The sequence below is a fragment of the Betta splendens genome, chromosome 4 (assembly GCF_900634795.4).
Source record: "Betta splendens chromosome 4, fBetSpl5.4, whole genome shotgun sequence".
NCBI lineage: Eukaryota > Metazoa > Chordata > Actinopteri > Anabantiformes > Osphronemidae > Betta > Betta splendens.
Window position 1 is genome coordinate 6,891,041 of NC_040884.2, and position 16,244 is coordinate 6,907,284.

Genomic DNA, 16,244 nt, shown 5'->3' on the forward strand with positions numbered 1-16,244 from the left:
GGCTGCTTGCAGTGGTGTTAGGGGGCTAACTAAATGGCCATCACTCTGATAGAGCTCCTTCATTGAGGCCGTAAAATTAAACAGCCAATTTCACCTGGTAATTGGATAGTGAAATATTCCTGGTCAAACTCCCTGCTGTGAGACAGTGGCATAATGCAGTGAACAGAGAGAAAACATAGGGCAGATCATCACATTTAGGTGTCACAGAGGAGTAAAAGCGCCGCCATCGATGAGAACATATCGGGTTTATATCCACTTTTAGAATGACTTTCAAACTACGTGGCCTCTTTGCTGTCGGGGCGTAAAACAGACCCCCCTGAACAGTCACTGGGAATGTGGATTGAAGTGAGCGTCGGGCTGGTTCTCTGCAGCATGTGTTGAAACTCAGGGTCAGGCATTAAGAATTCTTTCAGTTCAGTCTCTCCAAGGCTATAAAACTAAGATTTAATTGCAACAAATAAACTCTAATTAACAGGTTGGAGTTGCTGTGACGTTTTTAAACACCGCCCCGACATTAGTGAAGGATTTGTTAATTACCATTGTTTCCAGGAAGCAGATGGCAATACTTCAGGGGTTAAGCTTCCATCTTCTCAACACACTGTTTACCAATACCAGCAACGCAGACGTCACCCCTGGGTGGTATGAACTCTGCATCGAGGCGCGAGTGTCTTTGCTGGGATCAAACACTCAAATGAGCCGTGATGATGGGCCTGGTGATACATGCTGCTGTCTCCGAGCCATGGCCACAGAGGCTCCTCGGCATCAGCCGCTCCTCCTCCTCCCCACCTTAGGCTCTATCGTTTGAACTTAACTTCAAAGACCATTCATTTTTTTAATTTCAAAATTTATTTAATTTTGTTAACATGCTACGATTTAATTCGTAGATTAAATGACTGGCCGATGTGGACAGATCGATTGCGTTGAGTGGTGGGCAATAACAGTGGCTGTCAAATGTATTGTAATACTGTAGCTCATGGATGTGGGACGAGTTGTTTCTGAAAATCAGAACTCTTCATCAACTCAATCAAATCTAATATTTGTTTTGTTAAAAAGGTAAAATCAAGAACCGATGCTGCTGCAGGACAACAGGCCCTGTTCAGTCCATGCAAACATACACACAGGAAACACTGAACACTAAAAGAAAAGCTTGGCCAATAACAATTCATGGTGTTTAAGTTGCGCATCAACAGTCTAGTCAGCCAGAAAACCAAGCAGTCAGTGTCAGGGATGAGACAAGGCCATAATCCAATTCTGGTTTTTACACGGCGTCATGCCTTTACCTTTGACAGCGTGATTGATGTGTATGTAAATGTGTTTTGAGGAGGGCTGTGAGCAGCTAGTTAAAGCAGACATTTAGAACGGCCCTGTCAGAGACGGATGGAGGGTGGAGGAGAGAGAGAGAGAGAGAGAGAGAGAGAGAGAGAGAGACAAAATCCAAAATAAAGACAACTATTGATCCATGAATGAAAGAAGACGGACATTGAAGAAGCCAAAGACAAGTCGTTATGCTCTTCTTGAGTATCACTCATAGTGAGGCAGCTTGACAGCTCAACAATGGCTTTCTGGAGGGAGTCACTATCGGACACACACCAAGCAGAAAAAGGTTACTGTCTTTTGAAGTGCCCTCGCTGTTGTCCCATCTCACCCCTGGTTCTTCGTCTCCCTCCACTGTTCCTTAACTCAGCAGAGGAAAAGCACTGGACACTGAGGTCAAGACACTGAATACATGGCGGATTTCTCCAAAGAAAGACACTGTGTGTGTGTGTGGATTCGTGCTGCACAGTGCAGAGAATGAGTGGTGACACTATTTGAATTTCCTGAGACGTCTGTATCAATGTGATCTGAGCTTCATGGAAAAAGTCCCAACTTCCAAACTATATTCCTGAGCCATTAAAACGCAGAGATGATACTTCATGTACTGTATTTACAGTATTGAACAGATCCAGTGATGGTGGTGGCAGTAACCTCCACTAAGCACCTGTTGTGGATTACCTGCACAACAGCTGGGAGGCATCTTGGACCCTCATCCCTCAATAAACTGCTTCAGCTCAGCCATATTCTTAAGACTGGTGTAAATAAATCCTTGAAGTATCGCCCAAGGTGGTTCCAGTTATAAAAACACAGATGCCATTGCTTCCTCCAGCATCACGCTATACAATAGGTCTAATAGCTGTGGTCAACAAAGACATAAAATATCCATAGTGTTTGTTTTATTTATTATTATCAGAAACAGTGTGTTGGTTTTCTTTTATTTTGGTGACGACATTTCATCACTAATTTATGCAGAAACGCAGAAAACGTTGCCGTCCCTTGTTCTTTCTGCAGAGTAAACGCCGCTGCTGCACAGCTGCACGGCTGCGCTCCCTCTTCCCGTGCGCTCACACACGCCTGCGAGGATGTCATGTGTCATGTGGGCACTAAAGTTTAACAACTTCAAGGGAACAATAGGTGACAGAAACCTCAAATCTGTCCACCAGTTTCCACAGCAACCGAGGGGGGAGGAGGGGCGAGGAGACGGATGAGGAGTCAAGCGTCTCCTTTGGAACTTAGCATGCAGGAACCAGCCTGTGAAACTGGCACCAGCAATCTGTCTGGATATTGTCAATCTATTATCCTAAGCAGAGGGGTGAAAGCGCTCATTTCATATCGTTCATGATGGACGATTAGGTTGGAGCAAAATTCGAAGGTTCGCACCAAAATAATTAATTCTTCTGAGGTACGCATACGTCAAAAGTGATTCCTGCTCTGCTAACTTCTGAAGAAATATTTACTTAAACACTGCATTCATTAGATGGGATTAGTTAAAAATGATTCCATTTAATAAAACATCGAGCTGTAGCAGCTACACATGCAAGAGACATAACTTTGAGAGGGTGTCATTTCAATGGAAGGATTATTTGTGTACAAAATGAGTTCACCAAAATTCTTATTCTTTTAAAATCTAACCAATAATGATATAAAATGGATTTAATGATTCCTTACAACTGCACACTTACTTCCTTTGCACATCAGCTTCATCAATATCATGAACGATGTGATGATCATGTGAATCTCTGCACGTCGTCAGGGATTCTTCCACTGTGGCTGCAGGTGTGTGCCTGTCACTCCACAGACCCAGAATTTCACATTAGTTGCCTGATTTCTTTCAAAATCTCACTTCCGTAAAAGAACTTACGCGGGAAAACTTGAAGAGTACATATATAGATGACATGTCTCAAAGGTACGAGATGAAAATGTGAAAAATAAAGACACTTCTCATTGAGAGACTACCTCTCCAGCAACAGAAGCTCCTTCATGAAAACTGAATATTCATTTGCACCAAAATGCTTCCACACTCATAACAGGGCACCAAACAAAGACACAGGAAGGTGATAGATAGGAGGAGACAGGAAGAGAGACATGGTGATAAAGAAAGGACCCGGCGCACCTCCTCTATGCCCTCTCGTACCCTACGGATGCTGCATCCTGCTCTGCTGTGACTCTGATGAAAAGCAGGCCACAATCCCATTCAATTTGGCCGGTGTGCCCCAGTCCTGTTAAAGGCAATCGACTGGCTGAATAGAGGCACTATATCACAATATGCAGGTGCAGACGGGCACGGCAGTGGGAGAGGAGCGACATGGTGCCTTAGGAGAAAGAAAGAGACTCTGGCATCCATCTCTCTCACACTTTAGGCTGACGCTCCACCGTGGGGGAGAGACACTCACTCACCAGCCCACACACAAGCACAGGCCAGGGCAGGGGAGAGCAAAAAAACACAGGTGAGAGAGAATAGAAAAGTGGAGGAAAAATGGGGCCCATCACTTCCTTCATTCTTTTTCTTCTTACTTCGGGTAAAATAAAAAGGAAAATGTCTTTGGCGTGTGGGGAGAGGGGGCCGTCTGGAATGGGAGCGAGGCGTCTCTTTGTGGCGCCTGAATGCCCGTGTGGGCAGGGGGAAACCAGCGGCTTGGCTGGAGCTCTATGTTATCGGGGGTCTCAGGCGTGCCGAGCTGCTGGCCTGAGTCAGAGGGGCTGAGCCTGAGGGGGGGTGAGGAGTCGGAGCCCTCGCCCACGGACGGGTGAGAGGCCGACAGACTGGAGAGAACGGGAAGGGCCTGAAAGGGGCTGGAAACAGCTCACGAAATAATAGATCGCGCCGACGACTGTTTACAGCAGCTTCCTGCCATTTCCTGCCTAAGCGCAATTAAACATCCCCTGCACGAGCGCTCCAACCAACACATGCGCCAATGCGCTGCACTAGACGTAATGCACACTTGGCGTGTAAGGCCAGAGAGCATTTACAGCCCTCCATTCACTTGCGGCCTATGCTGAGGAGGGGGGGGGGGGGGGGGGCTCACGGGGCTCACGCTCGGGTCAAGGATGCGGCGTCATGTGAGATGCGCTTCATAGAGGATTCCTCTCACACGCCCCCGAGGGCTGGCGCGCTAGCTTACGTAGCGGTCTGCAGTCACAGCGCTTAACCCTGACCTGTCCGTCATCCGCAGCCCCCGGCCGCGTCATCGCTCAGGACGTCTGACACGAACAAAAGCACCGACCGGTAAACGCGCAGCCCAGAATTAGGCTGGCGGCCGCGTATCACTGCAGGCGCAACGCGGCGCCAAACCTCGGAAGAGCGGTGAAGGTTGCAGTGTTTACTCAGATGAAAGTGGAGCAGAATACACGCTTTTAATTAATAAGCGTCATAAAAGAGCTGGTGTGAAAATGCTGCTGTTCAGAGCAACGTCCTAAAATCATCATCATCATCTTCATCATTATCCTGAAAACGATGGTCCCATATAACCTCACTGCAAATGTGATCATAATATGATTGTGTTCTAATGCATCATGTTTCTTGAATAAATGAAGTGCTACAGTTTTTAGTAGGAAGTGGAGAGTCCAGCGTGAGGTTCAGACGTCATGGTTCTACATAGTCTTCCACTGCAGCAGCTCATGCTGAAGCAAAAAGCAGTGTGAGGCTTCACAACTGAAGCTGAAAAAAACTGAAACACTGGGTGCAGCCGTGTAAACGCTCACCTGAGTAAATACTGCGTGTACAGTAAATACTGCGTGTACAGTAAATACTGCGTGTACAGTAAATACTGCGTGTACAGTGAATACTGCGTGTACAGTGCGCCGCCACACAAGCACAGACGCACACACACACCTGAGGTGAACAAACTTTATTCCTCGCAACAAACTTGTGCCGAGTCCTCAGCCTCGCGGAGAGCAGTCATGTAGAAAGAGAACGTGTTCCTGGAGTTATTAACAGGCTCCTGTGTTTCCCTCCTCTCAGCTGAGCTATTCAGAGCATGGCGTCCTCATCTGCCACAAACACACGCCGACAGACAGACGCGGCGGTCGGACACACGGCGCGCAGACACACACACGCACGCGTTGTGCAGTAATATGTTTTTTGCCCATTTACAACAAATTAAGTTTCCCTCAAAGTGAATTTCAAGCTTGGCTGCCTTTGGAGGGCGAGCAACTCTCTTTTCATTAATTTTCATTCTTTTCCCCCCGAACAAATGATCTACTGTACAGCGTTGCTCTCCTCCGCCTGTCGTGCTCTGTCTCTTGTTTTTCCCCCCTCTTTGCCTTCTTTCCCACTCGTGCTGCTAAATTTAGGTCAGGCAATGGAAAGCAATTACACTGTCAGAAAGGTGCATTCTGATTTATTAAAAGCCTTGAATGCTATCTGTTTTGTTCTCTCTTTGTGACCCCCTGGAGAACACAGCGCCGACGCCCAAATGAGACGGAGTGAGCGCTCCCCGCGCGCTGCTCCATCCTGAGCGTCATCCACAACGCCAGCTAGAGTAAATATCCATCGGTGGAGGAGAACAGATGGAGAGGCAGATCCGCCGCTGTAACGCAGCCGCGAGGACGGGAATGGATGGCGCGAGGCGGCGGCCGCCAGCAACAAAGAGAGGCGGCGCGGGAAACGAAGGGAAAGTCAACGCCTGCTGACTCCTCCGAAAGAGCCAACGCTCCACATCGTTCTCCATTTGATTTCACAGAGCCGGATGACAAGTATGCAGATGTTAGGTTTCAGGTACTGTGAACTCAGACATCAACCACTTAAGGGAACTTTTTATTGACTTCATTTATTAATACTGAAATACAGCAGAGTCAAGCAAAGAAGCCAGACAGGGGGACAGAAGATAGAGATCGAGCACTGAGCCATTAAAGTGTGAGTAAGTTCCAATTTCCAAGATAAATATTATATCTGTCTGAGTAACCTGAAACCTGTTTGCCTTTGTGCCAACATTATAATACGGATCAACAGTGGGTCAGGGCTTCGGGACGTGAACAACACACCATCAAATGCAGAAAGCTCCATCTGTGACATTTTATTCTTTTCCCACCCAAAACCGGCCCGGTACTGTGTAAAAGCATGGCGCTAAACAAGCCTCCAGCTCCCTTCCTCAGTGCGCTGTGCATTAACAGCCGTGCCTAATGCACTCCCCGCTTCCTGTGGGCCGTCACCACGTCTTCCTCATTACCACATTCTCGATCGCCAAACAGACGGGCGAGATAGAGGGTTAGGGATGTGTAATAAAGCATCTAGTATCCTGGGGGATCCATTGGCTGAGATAAGAGGCCGTGCAGTGCACCAATGTAAGGACATAGATCATAAACCTGCTTATCTCCCGCTCCCTCTCCACCAGTCTTCCCTGTCTCAGATTCCAAGGCCTGACTACAGACGCTGCCACGTGGGTGCCGAGCATCTAATTGAATAAGGGGTCACTCACTAATGAAGAGAAACAGAACTGTTGCCAAGAAACCTGCAATGATATAATGATGACCTTTTTATCTTTGAGGAATTTCCTCACAGTTCGCATGCTTAGGTGCTGTAGGCAGTGATTACCATATTATTAGATGCTAAAGAGTGTGGCTCTTTCATCCAGATACCTTTTAGTTACGGCCAAGAAAACCGAAAGAAAAAAAAACCTTCTGGGGCCAGCGGAAAACAATTTATGACAAACGCATAAACAGGGAAACAAAATGGCAAACAGGCAACACAAGCAGCCAAAGAGTCAACAGCCGGCGCACACAAAAAAGCTCCATCAGACTGTGGTCCAGGTACAGTAGTAAGAAAATTAACTTTCCACCTGCTGATATAGTTCCATGCCTTGTCTTTTTTCCCTTTGCATTTTTCTTTTTGAAATAAGTTTTTTTTTCCTGTTTGATGTCCAGTCCACAGTTAATGCATTCCTGAACGGAAAAACTTTGAGCTGTTTACCTCTCAGCCTGCGAAAAAACAGCTTATTTGCTGGAGTGGCGGCAGCCGGCTTCACTGGTGAAGTGCTTGTGCCTGTACTGAGCATATGCAAACAAAGCTACAAAATTATTACTGTTTGTGGAAATATTATAGCTAAACTTCCTCATCATCTGCCTGGCTCCATCTGTCCCAAAGGCAGCGCGTGTGATATAAATGTGGATTTGTGGAAAAGTGCAGTTTCACATTTCTCATGTAGTTTGCCTTTGCACCTCATCCACATGATAAACTGCTCATTGACTATTCTGTTGTTGGCCTTTGAAGGGGCAGTCAGTAGTTGGAGGACTCTCTTCATTACAAACCAATCACTGGGCCATTCACAGAAAAGCTCGAGTGTCAAGAACTCAGCTCTCAGAGAGAGCTTTCAGTAAAGGTTAGCATTAATTAGCCCGTGTAATTATATCTGACGCTCCTTCACAACGCAGGTAGATGGTTCTAATGTTCTGGCCACTGTCTGTCAGAGTCGCTGCGCTGTATTCATTTAAGCTGAACAGGTAAACACGTTTTCTGACATCATCACATTGAGCTTTTCTACTGTAATGCTGTAGTTAACTCATTTCAGATGGAGACTTCCCCAGTGTTAAATACTGTTTCTCTCATTAAGATGTAATGGATCTGTTTTGCCTTCTCTTCTACTCCTCCCAGTGAAACCATCCTGGCGTGTGCCGTGCATTGCCACGTTTTCTATGTGTTCATGAGTTTACCTGCTCCAGTGCAGCTGCTGACCTTCTCTCTCCATGGCTGGAGTGGCTATTGATTGGATCTTGGCACACAGTGTACAAACACACAGATAAGGAGACGGAGAGAGAGAGGGGAAGAGAGAGAGGGAGAGAGAGAGGGGGAGAGAGGGAGAGAGAGAGAGAGAGAGAGAGAGAGAGAGAGAGAGAGAGAGAGAGAGAGGCACCCAGGCAGCTACAGCTGCAGTGCCCACTCCACTTCACTGCCCCCTCCTGCTCCAGACACAAGGAAAAAAATACATCTTGGAGACTCCACTCCTACTAAGCAGACACCCAGACATGGTACCTGAGCACTGATAGCAGACAGGATTAGGTCTAAAATTCAATCACAACAGTCTAAGTAATGTTAAGTCACTGCAGCTAACAGTGAGCGGTGCTTCTCTTCAACACAGCGATCTGAGTGGATACGACACCTCTGCACTGTGATTTGAAGATCAATTGTTTTACCTGATGCAGGCATGCAAACACAATCGCTATAATGGCGAGTGAGGAGCCTTCAAGCGCACGCAGGCCGGGTCTGAGACAAGCTTAATGCAGGCCACTGGCCTGTCCCCTCTCCCGCCTCCTCGTCTCCCATTTACACATTGTTTCCATCTGGTGCACAGGCAGAGGCTGTGGTGCATCACAGGTCATGAATAGTGTCATAGCCCTGTCCATCCCACTGGAGCCAGTAGCAAAAAAACCCTCCACAGTCACTGGGCAGACACTAGTGAAAGAAAAAAGATCAGGCAAAGCGATCAAATAAGGTGTTTCAGCTCCAGATGGTCAGAGGACACATAAGAGATGAACAAAAACCATCAAATACTGAAAGAAGGACGCGGTGGGTGTATTTTCATCTTGGTTTGTTAGTGTTGTAGGTCAAACACGTGTTGTCTCTGTGTCTCTGTGAACACGGACGCCTCGGGGGGGAGAGAAAGACGTTCACTCTGATACTGTCAGGTTGGTCTACAAAAGGAAATGTTCACACACACAGGGACCTGGGAACAGATGCAGGGCCTTGAACCCAGCAGAGAGGGGCCACATGAATCCAAGCCCTCTTCTCTGGGGAACAACAGACACTCCTGTGGTATTAGTCTTTGTGGCTGACGTACCATATGTGTGTGAGTGTATGTTACACTCTCAATGTGTTTTATGGGCCTGAGCATTTTAGGTACAGTAACAAAGAAACCAGAACATCCACACGTCCTAAACATGCCTCATGCACATGAATGACCTTCACCAAAAACAGGCTGTAGGAGTTTGCATCATTTGAAATGAGATGCAAATCTCTATACAAAAGAAATGATATATTCTTCAATGATCACTGGTTATTTTGGAAGGTTAAATGCTGAAATGTTTCTGACCTGCCTTTCTGTTCACCCTAGACCTGCTTCATCTACTGTTTGAGCCTTGTTTGGTGAACTGAACAAACATACTCCAGTTTGACTCCTGGAGTTAAAGCAATGTGCACAATTCATTCAGCTTAGTCTGAACAAACATAATGAAACTACCTGCTGCAAAAATGAGCACACCACGCATTAGAAAACAATGCGTGATGCGGAGGTAAGAGTAAAAATGGATATTTACACAGTATCTCAGTTTACCTGTGCAGACAAGATAGTTCAATTTATTACAGAAAACAAATTAGTCAGCAGGATGGAATAATGCTGCAGCAAACGGCCTTGACTGTTATTTCCATCCTTATGAGATAACTGTACCCATTAGAAGGTTAAAGCAGTTGTGGTGTCCCTGCAAAGGAAATGGCAGCAATCCGTCTTTAAACTTTGATGCAAGCAGAAAGCTCTCCTCATCCCTTCTCATCCCTTTCCCTCTGACCTGTGAGTGTGTGTGTGTGTGTGTGTGTGTGTGTGTGTGTGTGTGTGTGTGTGTGTGTGTTTTTCCTTCAACGTGGGGACCATAAACCATGTTTTTGCTAGGGAAGGGGCTGTCAATGGTGAGTCCCCACGTAGATGTGACACGCGACTGGGGTGTGTGTATGTGTGTGTGTGTGTGTGTGTGTGTGTGTGTGTGTGTGTGTGTGTGTGTGTGTGTGTGCGTGCGTGCGTGCGTGCGTGGCGAGAGAGGAGGATAACAGCAAGAGAAGGAGAAGACAGAGAAGCAGATATGAGAGGGTGGGGCTGGGATGTCTGCCACCCAGGCCCAAAGAACATAAAAAGAAAGATATGGCCATAAAACCCCTCTATGACTATGAATACTAATACTGACTCTGTGAGCCAAACCAACCAAGTCTGTCCTCTCTGTGTTTCCCTCTATCTTGCTCAGAGAGATGATGTGGCTTCAAAAATAAAGTGGAAATACTGGGCTGCACAGGCGTAAGGAGAATGAAGATTAGTAAGATGAAAAGTAGGGACAAGCTATTTAAACCGTGTATTACTTACTATGTTTTCCATGCCAATAGTTTAATAATGACAACCGGGGAGACTTTGGGAGAATTAGTAGAATTAAACATATAGTGCTGATGAGTCCAGCTTGTGGTTGGATTACTCACCACATTTAGTTAGAATCACATTTTAGGCAGATGGAAACGTGTAAATACTCATTAATTCCGGTTGCAGTGGCTAAAAATGGTTTAATTTCGGAAAGAGCGAACGCATTTAATAAATATACTAATGAGCACGAAAGGAAGGAAGGTGCTAAGCAACTGCATCCCTAATGAAATCCTGTCATACTCAGAGCATAACTGATGACTGATTCCCTTTATGTAAGAACAACACAAGACAAACGTTGTCCAGCGCTGGAAACATTCCCACCAGTTGCTTTTGACAGTGGTTCTGAAGGCGTGTTACAGTAGGACATGGTTTCAAGCATTCAGCAGAACGTTTGGGAGTCGTACATGGAGCAAACTATACCCAAATAGAAGAACTGCAACTTGGTGTTGTGTTTTTGTGCTAAATTCATTCAGGTTTTGGAAAATGCAAAATGCGATTTGCCTGTGAAATACATTTCATTTGTATTATTGCAGTACTTCACTGCAGCCTCTTTGCTTGTCGGTTCATAAAGATATTCTCTGAAGCCACAGATTCTAAATTGCAGAGTTCTCTGGGTATTTTCTGGTCAGGTGCTCCTTACAAATACTTGTGGTTTCACCGTACCCTCCTTGCAGCGAGCTTCCCCTGACAAATGTTGGAGGACAGAAGAAAAAGTCGTAATCTCTCAAGCATTTCTAATGAGTTTTTCTCCTACAATTATTTGATAACAGCAGACAAGACTGGAGGCAGCGTGTATGATACACTAGCTTCTACTGCCGAGGTGAGAGCTTTGCTGATTATACACAGAGCCATGTACACACACACACACACACACACACACACACACACACACACACACACACACACACACACACACACACCCAGCGGCTCATAGTCCGTCATCTCAGAGTGCAACAATCTCAATAATAACATGAGCGGCTGGACTTGTAACCGGCAGGCACACCTCACTTCACACTTCACGTGCACACTCCACCTTTACAACCCTTCACCGCCTCATCTTCATCACTGTTGGACTCCGGCCCAGGCGGCGGCAGCCCTCCCACTCACCACGCTCAGGCCCAGTTGCTCCCGCTGCAGGTAGGGCAGGTTCCTGCGCTCCAAGCTGGCCAGGTAGTGCTGCAGCCTGGAGTAGGTGTAGGGGTAGCAGTAGGCGAACTGGTAGACGTCGTCCTCGCGGTCGAAGCAGAAGGCGAAGGACATGACGTAGTTGCGCCGGTGGTCGGGGCAGCGGTAGTAGTAGACATTTTTGGCTGGAAGTCTCTGCCTGCAACACCAAAGGCAAATGTACCGTATGATGCAGAAATTCAATGGAAATGCAAGTCATTTTTTGATGTGAGGCAGCGTAAACCACTGATGTGGTGACATTACTATAATCCCCAAAGTTTTTTAAGCCTAACTTGCCTCCAAAAATGTGCCACAAGCTTTTCCCTGACAACTGTTACAGTCGTCTGACGCCAGGGTTCACGATGTGCACCCCAGACTCTGGAAAATAGTCCCCAGCGACAAATCTCTCCGAAACACTGTGTTAGAATGAGGCGAATCAACAATGCTGTGCTTTTCTGTCATTCTCCGACATCTATCCTGTTGATGCGTCTGTGTCTGGCTGCCACTTAACCACCCCCCCACCCCTTCCCCAGCACCACCGCTGACACAAAGGGCGGCGCAGGAACCGACCGACACGTGTTTTAAAGCCGTGAAGTCTGCGAGGCCAAAGGCCGCGTGAGGCCAACGCGGCAAAACATACAAACACAGCCCGGCAGGTTTTGATGAGGAGGAGAGAAGTGTGTGGAGTGAAGGAGTGAAGGAAAAAAGAATACAGCGGGGACCTATAAGTGATGCCAACACCTGACAAAGGTTGCATCAACCTGTCAGGTGGGCTGAGTCCAGCCGCCGAAGGAGAACAAGCAGGAAGGGGGTGCATTCGCCTGGTGATCACCAGCCTCAAATACACAGAGCTCACATTTCATAGGTTTAAACAGAACACTTTAATCAGACTGCTTGATGTTAACGTGTATGTTGATAACTTTTGGGAGCATGTTGCGCGCTGCATCGTGTCGCTAGAGGAACGCTGACTCCTCCATGCGCCTCACGGATGGATTGATCAGCGCGGGACAGTACTGCTGCCGTCCACAGAACTTCTCTGCTTAGTCGACATGTTTTCCGTCCACACGCTCCATCCATCTGTCTTCGTCCCCGGCTCCTCGCCTGTTTAGACATCGCCGCCGAGACACTGAGAAGGATGTTGCATGCATACAAGCCACTATTTCCCTCTTTTATGTCCTCCTCTCTCCTCTGCCCGTCTTTCTCCCTCCGGTTTCGCCACCGGCGCCGGTGACTTTTTACATGAAGACGACCAGACACTGGGCACAGCGGCGCTGCCTCAGTAGCGCTGGCACATGCTCTGACAGGGGAGGATAAAAGGAAGAAGGGGATGAGGATGATGAGTCAGTGGTGGGTTTGGGGGGGATGGGGAGAAGGTGGAATATGGCGATAAGGAGAAGATGAGAGAGAGCACAGCGATGGCAGATCTGGGCGCGAGACAAGGATATACAGGAAGGAGGTGGCGACTCTCAGCACAGGGGCTGCAGGGCGGCGCGGCTGGCTAGCGAGCTAGCATTCCTGGCAGCGTATCAGATGGAGATGCTATCGGGCCTGATAATCAACAAGCAGGACAGACTGTTCCCTGCTAACTGTGACGGAGTGAACTTCTCTGTCTGACTCACCTCCACAGAGGGAGGACGGGACGGAGGCGCACGAGACTTTTATGTTTGCTAATGCGTCAGCTTTGGCAACAGGCTAGCATAAAAATACATACACACACCCGCATGCATTTTCAAACACTTAAAGACGTCCCTGCAGGCGCCCAGTAAAACAAAGAGCCAAATCGCTTGGCCTCGCAGAGACAGAGGGGGGGGGGGGGGGGGGGGGGGGCTGATTATTCCTTCAGAGGAGGAGCAGGGAGGACCTATGTATCTGCATGTGGCAATCTCAGCAGAATACTAATGCAGGCGGTGGCCAGTGCCACCGCACCTCGCCTGCCGCCTGGAGCCGGGCTGCCTTGCATCCAGAGAGCCGGACAAAGAGGTAGAATAATAAAAAGCCATTCTGAAGAAAACCAATTTCTTCTCCACCGGTGGAACATGAATATGAGTCCAAACACTTTGAACCAACACACACTGTGAATAAAGCTGACTTGCAAGGACAAATACACCTCCACATGACACACTCACAGGCTCATCTGCACCCCCCCATACACTGGTGTATTGCTGTGGCGCATTCCCTCCAAGGTTAATTAAAATAAGATGACACCTCACCTTTTTAAATATTTCCCTGTTTGACACTACGCGCTCGCTCGCTCGCTCACGCAGTCCCACTCCTCTCTCTCTCTAAACGGGTCAGTGTGTGACCTTGCCGGAGAGTGGAAAAGTCCTGGCTATTGATTTTAATTACTGCAGCTTGTCCCATCACAACATTATAGTTATAGGCCAGAGCAAATAGCTCTGTGAGTACTTATTCACAGAAAGTGCCTTGAAGGCCTGACGCGCCGGCTAAGAGACGGGCGTTAGCTTCTTAGCCACCGCAGTCACGCACACAAATAGAAAAATGCACAAAATCTTCGCCGCATGCACACTAATGCACAGTCCCTTTGGATTTTATCTAAGCGGTCGCTGCTCCTGCTCGGCAGCTGGCAATTTGTTTTATCTAAATGGTACCTCCCTGCGCCTCTCCCCTGCCCATCTCTTGATGTGGTACAGTGCCGTCGCTCCCAAACAGAATTATCACTGCGTGGGATGAGGGGGAAAAAATGGAGAAGCTTCCCCCAGATGATAATGCACTCACACGTGGTTTTACAATTCAGTGATTACAGAGACGGAGAAACGCACACACACACAGACGGAAATATGCAAACTGTATGTGAGCTACATCAAGGTCATTCCTTTGACAATGAGCTGTGGGACAAGTTAACTTCCAGAGCGTTTCATCGCAGCTTTACAGAATAAAGGGGAAGCAGCGGAGCAATAGGAATCGTGAAACGCCAGACATCAGGCAAAGACAGAGAGAAGTCACGGAAACAAAAAGGAGACAAGGGAAGAATGACGAGGGAGATGGTTTCGCAGCGCGCAGACAGCCTTTAGTGAGGTGTCACTTTGCTTGCCTCGGCGTTTCTGCTTCTGATCCATCCGCAGCTACAAACTCCCGCTCTGATTTTGATGGCGCCGGCGTCCCTCTGAAGTTCTGAGATGAAGGCTTATAAATTGGTAGCTTTCACACACGCGACATCTTGTCTATATTTTCAAATCAATCAAGTGCAGAGGACACGCGGCTGCTCGGCGCAGGACAGCGCTCCCGAGGCCTGGACGCGCGCTCGCCCCCTCCCGCTTATTTGCCGCCTCGCTGTTGCGTCTTTCAATGTGTCAAGCGCTCATCGCGTCAACTGTTACCAAGGTTAAATGTCGTCCAACAGTCCAACAGCTGTCAAGCTCCACACAGCCCCACCAGCTCATTTGAAGCAAATAGTCCGTTTGGCTAACATTTCACACTGAATGACGCATTTCTTCACTACCTCCGTGTTACCGCGCCGATCATAGACGAGGCAACATTTCTTGGCACTTTAAAACGATGCCAGATGTGAGATGGGCTCATTGTTTTTAAAGCAGCCCCGCGTTCTTGTTTTGCATACCAAGTCAAGCAGAAAACAAACTGCGAGTCAACGGAGGACTGTCAAACGTGGCTCCGTACAGGCATGTGAGGAAGCGCACACGCGTGTGTAAGCATGACAGCATATATATTCCTGAAGCATCCGTCTGTCTTTTTTGGATGCAAATCAAATTGCAACAATGCTTTCCAGAGACACTGTTACTAGGCAACCTGAGCTTGCTTTGTAGTTTGCTTAGTCTGCTGTACATTGCATGTGGTGGTACAGTATATTAATTTGACTCCACCATCATGAGAACGGAGGAGTGGAGTACAGTAAATACTGAAATCTGCCTGTTGATTATGTGTGTGTGGGATTGTGTGTGTGTGCATATGTTTCAGGAGGTGACATCATGACAACGGCTGCGGGGCGTGAAACACGGTCTTCTGTCTAGCAGCACTAAGTTGTTGCAGGAGGCAATAACACATGTGAATTATGTGCGTTCCTGCGCTGAGAGGCTGGAGAGCCTCGCACCCACGGAGACGAGGGCCGCCGGCAGCCGTCTCAGGTCAGACTCAGCCCAGTGATGAAGCCCCAGCGCGTCAGGATGAGACACTGGCCCGTCACGGAGGCATCACCACGGCCCGGAGGTGTCACACGGCGTTTAAAGCCGCGTCCAAGCATCTGCACTCTTTAGTTAGATATGATATTCACACATTACTAGTCAGTTTAATTAGAGGACTTGTCACCGGACTGGCAGAGTTTAGACTTCATGACAGTCAGGATGAGAAAGCTAAAACCAGTCACTGTAGGATCAGACCAGAGTTCAGGTTCTGTTCCACGGGACAAAATATATGAAGCTATTTCTATAGAAATTTAGAAGCAGCAATGAATACTGTGAGGCTCCGATAAGACTGTTCAGTACAAAACCCCGTCCACGCAGGCGTGTGTGTGCGTCTCCTCTATCTTCCTCCATCGCTGTCGTATTTACCATTAGGCAAACGCTCTCCGTCTTATTTTGCAGGGTGTTTTTAACTGTGTACCTGCACAGCACTGGTCAATTTTACAGGAGAAAACAGGTTCCTATCATGTAACTGTCTGCATGTAACCATGCCTTTGTGAAC

At 47.7% G+C, this 16,244-nt stretch overlaps 1 protein-coding gene across 1 annotated transcript in view; it reads right to left on the minus strand.

Annotated features, from left to right (window-relative positions):
• The window catches only part of agbl4 (AGBL carboxypeptidase 4), a 226,899-nt gene that overhangs the window by 117,385 nt on the left and 93,270 nt on the right, over positions 1 to 16,244 (minus strand). The window contains exon 5 of the mRNA XM_029145963.3: positions 11,532 to 11,748. Within this exon, the coding sequence (XP_029001796.1) occupies positions 11,532 to 11,748 (217 nt within the window). The remainder of the gene's footprint in view (positions 1 to 11,531; positions 11,749 to 16,244) is intronic.